The sequence below is a fragment of the Coptis chinensis genome, chromosome 4, assembly GCF_015680905.1.
Source record: "Coptis chinensis isolate HL-2020 chromosome 4, ASM1568090v1, whole genome shotgun sequence".
Classification (NCBI taxonomy): Eukaryota; Viridiplantae; Streptophyta; class Magnoliopsida; order Ranunculales; family Ranunculaceae; genus Coptis; species Coptis chinensis.
This window is the reverse complement of record NC_141459.1, coordinates 71,927,507-71,940,184: the sequence shown is the minus strand read 5'-3', so window position 1 is coordinate 71,940,184 and position 12,678 is coordinate 71,927,507. Positions and strand designations below refer to the sequence as shown.

General features: G+C 37.6%; 2 protein-coding genes and 1 pseudogene across 2 annotated transcripts; 2 read left to right on the top strand and 1 right to left on the bottom strand.

Moving 5' to 3' along the window:
- The first annotated feature begins 633 nt into the window (after window positions 1-633).
- LOC147504677 (uncharacterized) lies at window positions 634-2,007 on the top strand. Its single transcript, XM_086605314.1, has one exon. It carries the CDS (start codon window positions 634-636, stop codon window positions 2,005-2,007), a length of 1,374 nt encoding a protein of 457 aa, XP_086461440.1.
- A 1,374-nt stretch (window positions 2,008-3,381) lies between these two features.
- On the top strand, window positions 3,382-3,801 carry LOC147504676 (uncharacterized). The gene has a single exon (XM_086605312.1). The coding sequence runs from the start codon at window positions 3,382-3,384 to the stop codon at window positions 3,799-3,801; it is 420 nt and encodes a 139-aa protein (XP_086461438.1).
- A 5,065-nt stretch (window positions 3,802-8,866) lies between these two features.
- LOC147504675 (clathrin interactor EPSIN 1 pseudogene) lies at window positions 8,867-9,883 on the bottom strand (annotated as a pseudogene).
- Window positions 9,884-12,678: the final 2,795 nt, after the last annotated feature.

The window sequence follows — 12,678 nt, the reverse complement described above, 5'->3', positions numbered from 1 at the left end:
AGAAAACTGTGATGAGGGTGTGGATACTGATGTTGCCTAGGAACAAGGTATTAACCAGAGTACAGGGAACTTAACATAGGAAGTAGAGATGGTTATAGTGAATCAAGGGGTAAATGAGACTGAAGTGGCAAATAGTAACTTGGCTGAGGGTACAGTGGTGGAATCTAGTTTGAGTCTTGAGATCCCGGAGATGTATATGGTAGAGAAATCAGTTCCTTTTGGAACTGAGCAGGGTTAGTTGAGTGACACAGTTAGCGACCAGAGGGACAGAGATAAAGAGAGCGAACAGAGTGATATGAGTACTGCCATAGTGCCTTATGTGGAGATAGTACAAGAAGTTGTGACAGATTTGAGCCTGAATCAATTGTTGCAGTACGACGTCGAGCAGCAGGAATACCATAACAACTTTGAGGCACTAAGATATGGGGAGATGTCTGATGATGAAACTTCTGTAGAGGAAACTGAATACTTCAAGGACAAGAACTTAATTCCTTTGTCAGGGGAGCCTATCCCCCCAACTTCACCAGGAGGTGTGGTGACCCGAAGCAAAGGAAAAAAGGATCATGGTTCTAATGAAAAGAAAAAACAAAGAAGCAAGAGTAGGGGCCGGCCCAAGGGTTCGAAAAACAAAAAATGATAGGACCAATGATAGAACCTATTAGCGTTTGGAATGTGAGGGGAGCAAATGATTTGTTGAAAGCTGCAGAAATAAATAAGGTGAGAATAGACAAAAAGTTATGTGTTTTTGGGCTACTGGAAACAAAAGTCAAAAGACCAAAGTATGATATCATTAGGAGGGTTTGTTGTCTTTCATGGGAGCATGTAAACAATTACGACAAGAGTCAGTCAGGGCGAATATGGGTTTGTTGGAATCCTGGAGTTGTTCAAGTTCATAAGATAGTAGACTTTGAACAATTCATTCACTGCAGAGTCAAATATCTTCCAAGAGCGGAAGAATTTTTATTCACAGTTATTTATGCTAGTAATAATTCTAAAGTGAGACTAGATTTGTGGAAGGATTTGATGGGTATTCATAAATCAGTTAAAGAACCGTGGTGTGTCGCTGGGGATTTTAATAACATCAAGGCGGCTAATGAAATATTGGGGGGGGGGGGGGTGACCCAATGCATCCGAAAGAAGCTGTTGAATTCAATGCTTGCCTTCGAATCACGGACCGCCCTCGACATTAACTCAATTGGATTTTTCTACACATGGTGGAACAAGTCTATTGGTACAGCCAGAATCATGTCAAGGATTGACAGATGCCTAGTAAACAGTTTGTGGCTGGCTCGTTATCCTCATCCTGTAGCTGAGTTTCTACCTCTAGGAGTATCGGATCACTCGCCAATGCTCCTTACGTGGGTTGACCATTCCAGAACTCCAATTCCATTCAGATTTCGAAATTTTTGGGTTTACCAGTCAGAGTTTAAGGCCATGATAGAGGAAGTATGGAGCACCAAAATTTACAATAACCTGATGTATATCTTGGTACAAAAGCTGAAGTTGTTGAAGACAAGAATAAGGCCATGGGCAAGGATGAATTTTTCAAATCTCCATGAGAGAGTGAACTCAGCTAGGCAGGAGTTACATGATGCTCAAGTAAATTTCCAGAATAATTCAAGTGATGTTAATATAGGAGAAAAAGAAAGGGCGGCCATGAAGAAGTATATTGAGCTAGTAAGAGCTGAAGAGATAGACATGCAACAGAAATCAGAGGAGAAATGGAGTACATATGGGGATAGATGTACTAGTTACTTCTTCAATTCTTTGAAGGAAAAAAAGGCTAAGAAAGGAATATGGGCCATCTCCAACGACAATGGGGAAACAGTATATGGGCAGACAGAAGTCGCACAGAGTATTGTAAAGTATTTTACCCAAACAGTGGGAACTGCAGCCCCATCAATTAGCCAGAGAGAGTTCTTTATGGGTTTGAAAGTTAGAAATGTGATTGATCCAGTCATGAGAGAGGTATTGGACGCCGATATCACTGATACAGAAATCAGATAAGCATTGTTTGCGATGGAGAATAATAAAGTGCCAGGGCCAGATGGGTACAATCCTTCCTTTTTTAAACACTGCTGGGATATAGTGGGGCAGGATGTCTTGAATGCTATCAGGAATGTTTTCAGAACTTGTAAGATGCTGAGGGGAGCAAATGCTACGTTTCTATGCCTAATTCCAAAAAAGAGCAATCCTTCTAAGGTGGAAGATTATCGGCCTATTGCACTTTGCAATACTCTGTACAAGTGTGTTTCCAAAGTGATTACATCTCAGCTGCAATTGGTTATTTCAGAGTTAGTACATGAGAATCAATCTACCTTTATCCTCGAGAGATCGATACAAGATAACATCCTTCTAGCTTATGAAGTGTTGAGAGGCTACGAAAGAAGACATGGTACCCCAAGATGCTCAGTCAAGGTGGATATTAGAAAGGCGTATGATATGGTAAGTTGGGAAACTATTCTAGTCATGTTGGATAAATTTCTCTTCCCACCAAAGATGAAGAGATGGATACAGATGTGTATAAGCTCACCTTACTATTCTATTCTTTTAAATGGATCACCGGAAGGGTTTTTTGCGGGAGGAAGAGGTCTAAGACAGGGCGACCCCATGTCCCCATATCTTTTTGTTTTAATCATGGAGATTTTGGGTTGTGTGATCAGAGAGAGTATTGATAACAAGTTGATCCAATATCATTCGAAATGCAAAAGGAGTCTTCTCACCCATCTGACCTTTGCGGATGATGTTCTGATTTTCTGTAAAGGGGAAGTTTCTTCTGTTGCAGCCCTCAAAGATTGTTTGCATGCCTTTAGTGAAGCTACAGGGCTCCAAATCAATTCCCAGAAGACTACCATAATGACTGGGGCTATGAGGCATCAAGATTCTTTAGACTTGGCTCAAGTTCTGGGTATTGATTTTGTCAAACCTCCAGTGAAATACCTTGGTCTCCCACTTTTTTCTGCTCGATTAGGTATCAAAGATTGTGAACCTCTAGTTGAAAAAGTAACTGGGAAAATCAAGGATTGGAAAGCACGTTTGCTCTCTCATGCAGGCAGGCTCCAGTTGATTGTATCGATTCTTAGCTCTCTTCATATCTATTGGGCCAGAACTTTCATTTTACCAATATCTGTTCTAGAACAAGTGGAAAGAATTTGTATTACTTTCCTATGGAGTGGGACTGATATCAAAAGGTGTGTGCACCAAGCAAGTATTGGTACTATCAGCAAAGCAAAGGAAGAGGGAGGGCTGGGCATTATGAATATGGAAACATAGAACAAAGGTGCACAATGTGGATTACTGTTCAAGATAGCGAGCAAAGAAAACACTCTGTGGGTTGATTGGATATGGAAGAACCAGCTCAAGAACAACTACTTGTGGACCATGGCAGTACCGAAAGACTGCTCCTGGTCATTGAGAAACATTCTCAAGTGTCGAAAACATGCTAAAGATTATATCCTTTACGCGATATCAAATGGAGAAGACACGTTTTTATGGCATGATCTATGGTGTAACAGCAGCCCTCTTCTGGCAAACAATCAAGTTGTCATGAGTATTCAGCTCCCTCTCAATGCAAAGGTTAGTGAGCTAATATCAGGTGGAGAATGGAATGGAATAGTTGAGAATATTCAGTGTAATCGTCTAAGGGAGGACATCAAGTCTACGAAAATTGAGAGGCATTTAGAGAAAGACAGAGTTATTTGGAAGCCATATCAAAGTGGGTATTTCACGTCAAGCAGCGCATATGAGGCCTTGAGAAGACATGGAGGGAAAGTCAGATGGCAGAGGTTTGTTTGGGGATGATTAGTCATTCCACGACATTCCTTTACGTGCTGGCAATTGTTCTCCAATAGCTTGTCAACTCAAGATCGGTTAGTGTATAAAAAAAATCCTTACCCATTCTTCCTGCTATCTTTGTAATCAAAGTAGAGAGTTCTCCAACCATCTCTATTTTGAGTGTGAATATTCTCGGGTAATCATTGAGAGAATCATGTCGGTGCTGGGCATTACTTCAAATCACCGTAATTCAAATCGAGAATGGTCGTTCATATTGCGATTCTGCCGGGGAGTAAGCCAAGCAACTGAAATTGTCAAAGTCTATATTTGTGCTGTTGTAGACGGGATTTGGAAAGAAAGAAATGCCCGACGGTTCAAGAATAACGCACAACCAGCAGCAGTGGTTTTAAAAAGAATTCTTAGAAGGATGAAGGCGTATGTACAGCTCAAGATCACATCAATGGAAGATTCAATAGCAGCGAGAAGAATATGCCAAGCTATAGGGCTTCAGGTAGAGTTTGAAAGAGTTAAACAACAAAGTGTATATTGGAAGTGCCCAGAACAGGATAGTGTGAAGTTAAATGCCGATGGGTCCTTGTCAGAGAAGGGAATGGGTCACGGTGGTGTAATCAGGGACAAAAAGGGTGTCTTGTTGGCAGCGTTTACAGGAAGTGGAGGCGAGGAATCCATTATCTACCAAGAGATGAAAGCCATAGAGGTAGGACTTTGCATTTGCCAGAAAATGGGATTTCTAAAAGTGGAAGTGGAATCTGATTCTCTCTCAGCAATTCAAATAGCAACAAAGATAGCTAAACCGCCATGGAATTGCTAGAATGTGTTGGCACACATCTTAGACACTGCTTTGAATTTCATGAGCTGTAAATTTTCACATGTTTTTAGAGAGGCCAATAGGCCTGCAGATCATCTTGCAGGACTAGCTCCTTCTCATTGTAATGAACTGATGCTTTATGGACCTCCAGTAGATAGAGAACTTAGTAAGCTCATAGAGGAGGATGCATTAGGCACCAGATATGTACGTTTTGGTTTTGGTTAATAGATACAGGTGGGGTCAGCCTAACCCCAGCTTATTGTTTTAAAAAAAATATATAGTCAAGTTTAGTATTCTGTAGTCAAATTATCATATCTTGTTAATACAATTTGCATCGTAGTATAAATTCCATCATACTCTCATTAACTTTTGGATAGATTGATAACCTTAGAAAACCCTAATACTAAAGAACTATGAGTGGAATGAATCTTCTACTCCAACTCTATTGCGATAACATCGAAAGTAGAAAACTTTGATAAACCCTTAGTAGAAAATTGCTTTCGTTTTACTTGTGTTGAGTTTAATTACTTATTCGTAAGTAAAAATACCATTTTATCTTATCTTATATCAGCAATATTATTATCGTTACGACAAAATCTGACGAAGTTACCACGTTTAGCTTCTTCAATCGAAGTTTGAACGCTTTTACGTACGCTCGCTTAGTTCGTTACTATCGCTACGACAAAATCTGACGAAGTTACCAGATTTAGCTTCGTTAGTCTAAGTTTGAACGTTTTTACGCTCGCTTAGTTCATTACTATCGCTACGACAAAATTTGACGAAGTTACTACGTTTAGCTTCGTTAGTCTAATTTTCAATGCTTTTATGCTCGCTTAGTTCATTATTATCGCTATGACAAAATCTGGTGAAGTTACCACATTTAGATTCGTCAGTCTAAGTATGAACGCTTTTACGCTCACTTAGTTCATTATTATCGCTACAACAAATCTAACGAAGTTACCATGTTTAGCTTCGTCAATCTAAGTTTGAACGATTTTACGCTCGCTTAGTTCATTACTATCGCTACGACAAAATCTGATGAAGTTAGCATGTTTAGCTTCGTCAGTATAACTTTGAACATTTTTATGCTCGCTTAGTTTGTTACTATCTCTATAACAAAATCTAACGAAGTTACCACATTTAGCTTCGTCATTGTAAGTTTGAACGCTTTTACGCTCGCTTAGTTTGTTACTATCGCTATGACAAAATCTGACGAAGTTACCACGTTTAGCTTCGTCAGTATAAGTTTGAACGTTTTTATGCTCGCTTAGTTCGTTACTATCACTACGACAAAATCTGACGAAGTTACCACGTTTAGATTCGTCATTTTAAGTTTGAAAACTTTTACGCTCGCTTAGTTCATTACTATCGCTATGACAAAATCTAACGAAGTTACCACGTTTAGCTTCGTTAGTCTAAGTTTGAACGCTTTTATGCTTGCTTAATACATTCCTATCACTACGACAAAATCTGACGAAATTACCACGTTTAGCTTCGTCATTTTAAGTTTGAACGCTTTTATGCTCGCTTAGTTTGTTATTATCGCTACGACAAAATCTGACGAAGTTACCACGTTTTTCTTCGTCAGTCTAAGTTTGAACGCTTTTACGCTCGCTTAGCACGTTACTATACTATCACTAAGGAAAAATCTGACGAAGTTACCACGTTTAGATTCGTTAGTCTAAGTTTGAACGCTTTTACGTTCGCTTAGTTTGTTACTATTGCTATGACAAAATTGGACGAAATTACCATGTTTAGCTTCGTCAATCTAAGTTTGGACGCTTTTACGCTTGCTTAGTTCGTTACTATCGCTATAACAATATCTGACGAAGTTACCACGTTTAGCGTCGTTAGTCTAAGTTTGAATGCTTTTAAGCTCACTTAATACGTTAGTATCACTACGACAATATCTGGTGAAGTTACCACGTTTAGCTTCGTTAGTCTAAGTTTGAACGCTTTTACGCTCGCTTAATACGTTACTATCACTACTACAAAATCTGACGAAGTTACCACATTTAGCTTCGTCAGTCTAAGTTTGAACACTTTTATGCTTGCTTAGTATGTTACTATCGCTACGAAAAAATCTGACGAAGTTGCCACGTTTTGCTTCGTCAGTCTAAGTTTTAAAGCTTTTACTCTCGCTTAGTACGTTACTATCACTACGAACAAATCCTGACGAAGTTACCACGTTTAGCTTCGTCAGTCTAAGTTTGAACGATTTTACGCTCGTTTAGTACGTTACTATACTATCGCTATGGAAAAATCTAACGAAATTACCACGTTTAGATTCGTCAATATAAGTTGAAACGCTTTTACGCTTGCTTAGTTTGTTACTATTGCTACGACAAAATTTGACGAAGTTACTATGTTTAACTTCGTCAGTATAAGTTTCAACGCTTTTATGCTCGCTTAGTTTGTTACTATTGCTATGACAAAATCTGATGAAGTTGCCACGTTTAGCTTCGTCAGTCTAAGTTTGAACGCTTTTACGTTCACTTAGTTTATTACTATCACTACAAAAAAATCTGATGAAGTTACCACGTTTAGCTTCGTCAGTTTAAGTTTGAACGCATTTACGCTATCTTAGTTTGTTATTATCGTTACGCAAAAATCTAATGAAGTTACCACGTTTAGTTTCATTAGTCTAAGTTTGAACGCTTTTACGCTCGCTTAGTCCGTTACTATTGGTACGACAAAATCTGACGAAGTTACCATGTTTAGCTTCGTCAATCTAAGTTTTAACACATTTACGCTCGCTTATTAGTCTGTTAATGTCGATATGGCAAAATCTAACTTTTAGCTTCGTTAGTCTAAGTTTGTACGCTTTTACGCTTGCTTAGCCCGTTACTATCACTACGACAAAATCTGACGAAGTTACCACGTTTAATTTCGTCAGTCTAAGTTTGAACACTTTTACGCTCGCTTAGTTCGTTATTATCGCTACGACAAAATCTGACGAAGTTACAATGTTTAGTTTCGTCAGTCTAAGTTTGAACGTTTTTACGGTCGCTTAGTTCGTTACTATCGCTACAATAAATTCCGCCCATGTTAACACATTCACCTTCGTCAGTCTAAGTTTGAACATTTTTACGCTCGCTTAGTCTAATTTCGTCAAATTAAGTTAGCATTGGGGGAGTTTTTCTCTACATGGAGGCGTCTCGTTCTATTTCGTTTCATCTACATAACTCAACAACATTGTCAGTTTTCCACAGGTATGTTCTCTGACACAACAATGATATTCAATAGTAAATCCATACTTTTTTTTTTTTCATCAAAAAACGTTTTAGCTCTATGTTATTACATTCACACAATTATATAGTCATTGGTTTGGAAAAATTCAATGGTTCCAGTATTGTGTAGATCTTTTTAAGAAAAAAATTTCGAACGAAATTTTTTGACAGCTTCATTATTTTTTCTATGGCATTGTGCTGATCTTTCTGTGTAAAATTTTCCGAGCAACAATCTTTGACAGCTTAATTATTTTTTCTAAGGCATTGTGCCGATATTTCTACGAGAAATTTTTTAACAGCTTCATTAGTTTTTGTAAGGCATTATGCCGATCTTTCTATGAGAAATTTTTCGAGCAAAATCTTTTTCGACAATTTCATTATTTTTTTTACGGCATTGAGCCGATTTTTCTGAGCGAATCTTTCCGAGTGAATTGAAACTTTCCGACAGTTTCATTTTTTTTTAAGGCATTGAGCTGATCTTTCTAGACGAAACTTCTGCCAGCTTCTTTAATTCTTCTACGACATTAATTGATACCTTTTTGCGCGAAACTTTTCTCCGTCGACTCTTTGTGAAGATATTTTGTTCATAATATCGCCATTTCTCCATACGGCGAAAATTTCTCCGTGCCATTACGTCAACTTTCTAAGCGAAAACTTTCCGCCAACTTCATTATTTTTTTCTAAGGCAATGAGACGATCTTTCTGAGTGAATCATTTCAACAGCTTCATTGAGCCAATCTTTCTGAGCAAAATTTTCCGAGCGAAACTTTTCTCCCGCTTCTTTATTTCGTTTAAGGTATTAAGGAAATCTTCTGAGCGGAACTTTCTTAGCAAACCTTTATGTCAGCTTATTTAATTCTTTTAAGACATTAATCGAAACTTTTCTTCGTGGACTTGTCGCTCGTATAACACATTCGTTTCAACCTGCGACAAAAATACAAAACTTTTCATCAGAATTTCTAACTTAACCACAATTGTAAAATAACTAATATTGACATACTTGTTTCATGCTATCGACAATCACACGTTTTTGTTATCCATTGTTTTCGTTGCTAGACTGATTTCTACGTCCGAACTTATTTCCATATCCTTGATTTTTCTGTTGACCATCCTTACTTAATCCATTTCCTCCAAGGCGATCTCCGTCTCTATAACTATCCTTGAACATCTCCCCCTCCTTTTTTGAATCTAGACCTCCATATGGTTCACCTTGCTGGAAGCTGCTACTACCAAATCCTGTAGAGGGAGTACTTGATTTATATGTTATTCCAGTGGATGAAAGCCCGAAATATCTAGAACAGTTGGCAACTGTCAATTACATTGATTGTCGCGGTTTGCAGCAGCTTTATTTCTAACCTCTTGGATTTTGTCCTTATTGCTCAAAAGGCCAGAAATGGTTTCAGCCTTTTTTCTTACATTAATTCCTGTATCCTTTCCATTATGCTCAACATGCTCAAAATCTGAAAAGTATGTTCTATTATATCATCAAGTGCACGCTCTAATCCATGTGCCACTAAATATTCTATAACAGCTAACGCCTTATAAACATGGCACCAATTTCGACCGCCATCCACCAGTCTTGTCTAGAGTGTAGTCATGATCAGCTGACACTCTCTGCTAGGGCAAACCCATGAGGACCCCAAGCTTCGTTATTTGTTGCATCCAAAACCTTCTCTTCAATCTCTGGAACTTTGAGTACTTTAATATGTTAAACTAGAGGATTCAATTCAATTCAGTTCTATATTTACTTGATTGTATTCTAAAGAGGTTACAATTGTTTATATAGATGTTACAAAATAAGAAATAAAACAGTCGGTGACTTGAAAAACAGGAGGCGCGGGTCGCGCTCTGTTTGTACTGGAGACGAGTGTGGGTCGCGCTTAGCTACTGAAACTCAGTCACGCCTGAGGCGCAGGTCGCGCTCCATACATGCCTTATCTGAGCGCAGGTCGCACTCTATACATAAAAAACAATATATAACTTTCTACATAATATTCACCTCCCGTTTTATTTTCCGTGCAGTTTGATCTAGAACCTTCATGAAATCCATGACGTTTCCACAAACTTGATTTCCAATTCCTCATCGCATGCTGCCTTGCCATGCCATATTACTCACCCTTGTATATCTTTTTCTACTTAGTTTTTTGTTCCGTTTACTGTTTTGTATATGGAGCTTAGCCATCACTTATATAATATTTCTTCGATCTAGTTTTACATTGCTGGTTGGACTCTTATCTAATCTGAATTCTTATTTAATCCAAACTCTTATCTAATCCGAAGTCTTATCTAATCCGATTTTTTATCTAATCCGAAGTTTGCTTCCAGTTTTAGTCGCTTAAGTCTTCACCTTCAAATCCAATTCGTATTTAACTTCCTTTTCTTCCTATTATTACTAGCCTGCCCCTACTTTTAATTTTAACTGTCTAATCCTAATCTAAATCTTCCACTGGCATGTATAGTCAAAATCAATTTTATTGTTATTACGTAATTATTTCGGTATTGCCATCAATTTCGTTTGAATTTTTTTTTTGTGCCAACCATTTCAATTCTCACTTCAGCCATCTTTCATTTAGCTACATTGCATCCCATATAAGTTAGTTTGACATTATTTCGTTCACAATAATTCACGATTTTTTTGTTTTTCACACGATATTTTGTTATACATTCCGCTCACTCTTTTCTTATTCCATTTTTTCTTTGATTTTTCTTCTCTTCTTTGCCATATGAACTTTGTTCGCATGTCAAAGAGGGGGCGGTGTTTCGACCCCCACCTACGTGGCAAACATCCATTAGTAGGGGTCTCCATTTTATTCGTTTAAGCGACAGGGCTAAAGCCCAATTTGCAATATCATAGATTGATGTACAGGCCCATTAACTCATGTGTCTAGGGCTGAACCTTAGCCACATGGCTTGCTACTTACGTATATAAATTTATGTTAAAATCCGTTTCTTATCAAAGAGATAATTATCAATTAAGAGTTATATTCAATTACAATTACTTGAGCTACAAGAAGTCTTTATTCTACACATATAAATATCAAACTATTTTTCATACAGAACTACGTTCTTGAGACTTGATCCCATCGATAATTTGGGTACGTAGGCAACCGAAAGGTACAGTCTCATCATTTCCTCGATCACCATCGCTTTTTCACTATTTTTATACGTTATTCATCACTTTCATCACCACTTAGTGTTATGATCATATTTGGTCAAAATAGTACACATAAGATTTGTCATTTTAGAGTGCCTGTAAATGGCAAAAACTCTAATCCTAAGTAGGACACAATTAGTGGATGGATTTGGTTTAGGCCGCACTCAGTTCTAATGAGTAGCCAACGTATCAAGCATTGTTCTAAGCGAACTTGAATTAGGCCAAACGTAGTTCATGTAGATCTAGTATGACGATAGAATGTGAGATAGGGATGGTACGGTGTAGGTGGTGGAGTAGATCCAATTGAGCCTCCTTTGATTTGGTGAGTCTCTTCCTTTATAGTGTTCTGCGTGATTCTTCCTCTTCCTGTGTCCTCCGCTCAAGACTTGGCTATAACTGCCATTAATGTATTTAATGTGTGTCATCAATTCCCCATGCACGATCATCTCATATGCCTTTTGACTGTAACTGTCGTCTGTCATTAATGTGATAAAGCTAGGATGAACGACCTGCGAAGTAGCGACCTGAACGCAGGTCTACTTCTTATAAGCTGGCGTAAGTCATTGTAGATCTGATGGTGGAAGTCGCTAGCTGAGATTCACATTCTGGATGGAGATAGCTTGATAAGGGAATGTGATGGACATGTGTCATATATTAATTGGATATGAATATAAGGTACTTACAGATTGCTTATAACTTCCTTAATTACTACATGCATAAAACTGCTTGTGAATTCATGTCTTTAGAAATCAGTACTGCTACCTTCTCTGCCATGTATGTGTCATTAGTTTGAATGTGTAGTACTGATGACACCTACATGGCAGAGAAGGCAACAGTACTGATATCTGAAGACAGGAAGTTACAAAGAGTTTTATGCACCAAGGAAGTTATAAGTAGTTGCAAGCCTCAAGTATAAAAGGAAGACAAGAAGGATAATGTAAAGGACAACATTCATATTTCAAACTAATGTCTTTCATTCATGCTCATTAATATAGAAGTAAAACTTAGAGTTAGATTAAAACACTTCAAGAGTGTTATTGAAGCCATTGAAAGTTAGTTTATTTTACTTGTTTTCATTTTCAATTGAATTTGTTTAGATTAATTTCATAGTATTTATTTTAGTTTAGATCGATTCAATATTATTTTCTTTCAAGTAAGAAATCTCTGTTCTTGGTTCTCATTCTAGATTCATATCAAAAGTCCTCATGATTGAGGCAAATTAAGAATCCATTCACCGCCTACTATCAAAATTGGTGAAATCTAAATGAAATTGGTAAGATTTTCTTACCTAGCACATTCTAAAAATTATGATGCGTCTTGATAAGAGCCAAAAACTGTAGTTTTAACCCCTTAATAATATTACATTTAGACCAATTATGTGTATAATAAATAAATACTGTTTACGTGCTTTTGTGTATTTCAGGTCTTGGAGTCAAATATGTGAAGAAATATATCATTTTTGCAATAGAAATGAGCAAAGGTTGGTTGCTAAGAAGTTATATGGTTAAAGCCCAAGTTTCAAGGAAAAAAAGACTTTTTAAAGCCTAGTCAAAGCTGAAAAGTCAAAGTCAACGCGGGTAGAAAAAGAGTAGAAAAGTCAATAGGACTTCCGCAGGCCGTATCTTTTTAATTAGTTTAGTTTGTAGCCTCCATTAGAATCTATTAATAAAAGCCTTAGTTTATTCAACTCA

Coding starts and splice junctions, on each gene's coding strand:
- LOC147504677 (XM_086605314.1), top strand. CDS start 634: ATGATAGGACCAATGATAGAACCTATTAGCGTTTGGAATGTGAGGGGA.
- LOC147504676 (XM_086605312.1), top strand. CDS start 3,382: ATGGCAGTACCGAAAGACTGCTCCTGGTCATTGAGAAACATTCTCAAG.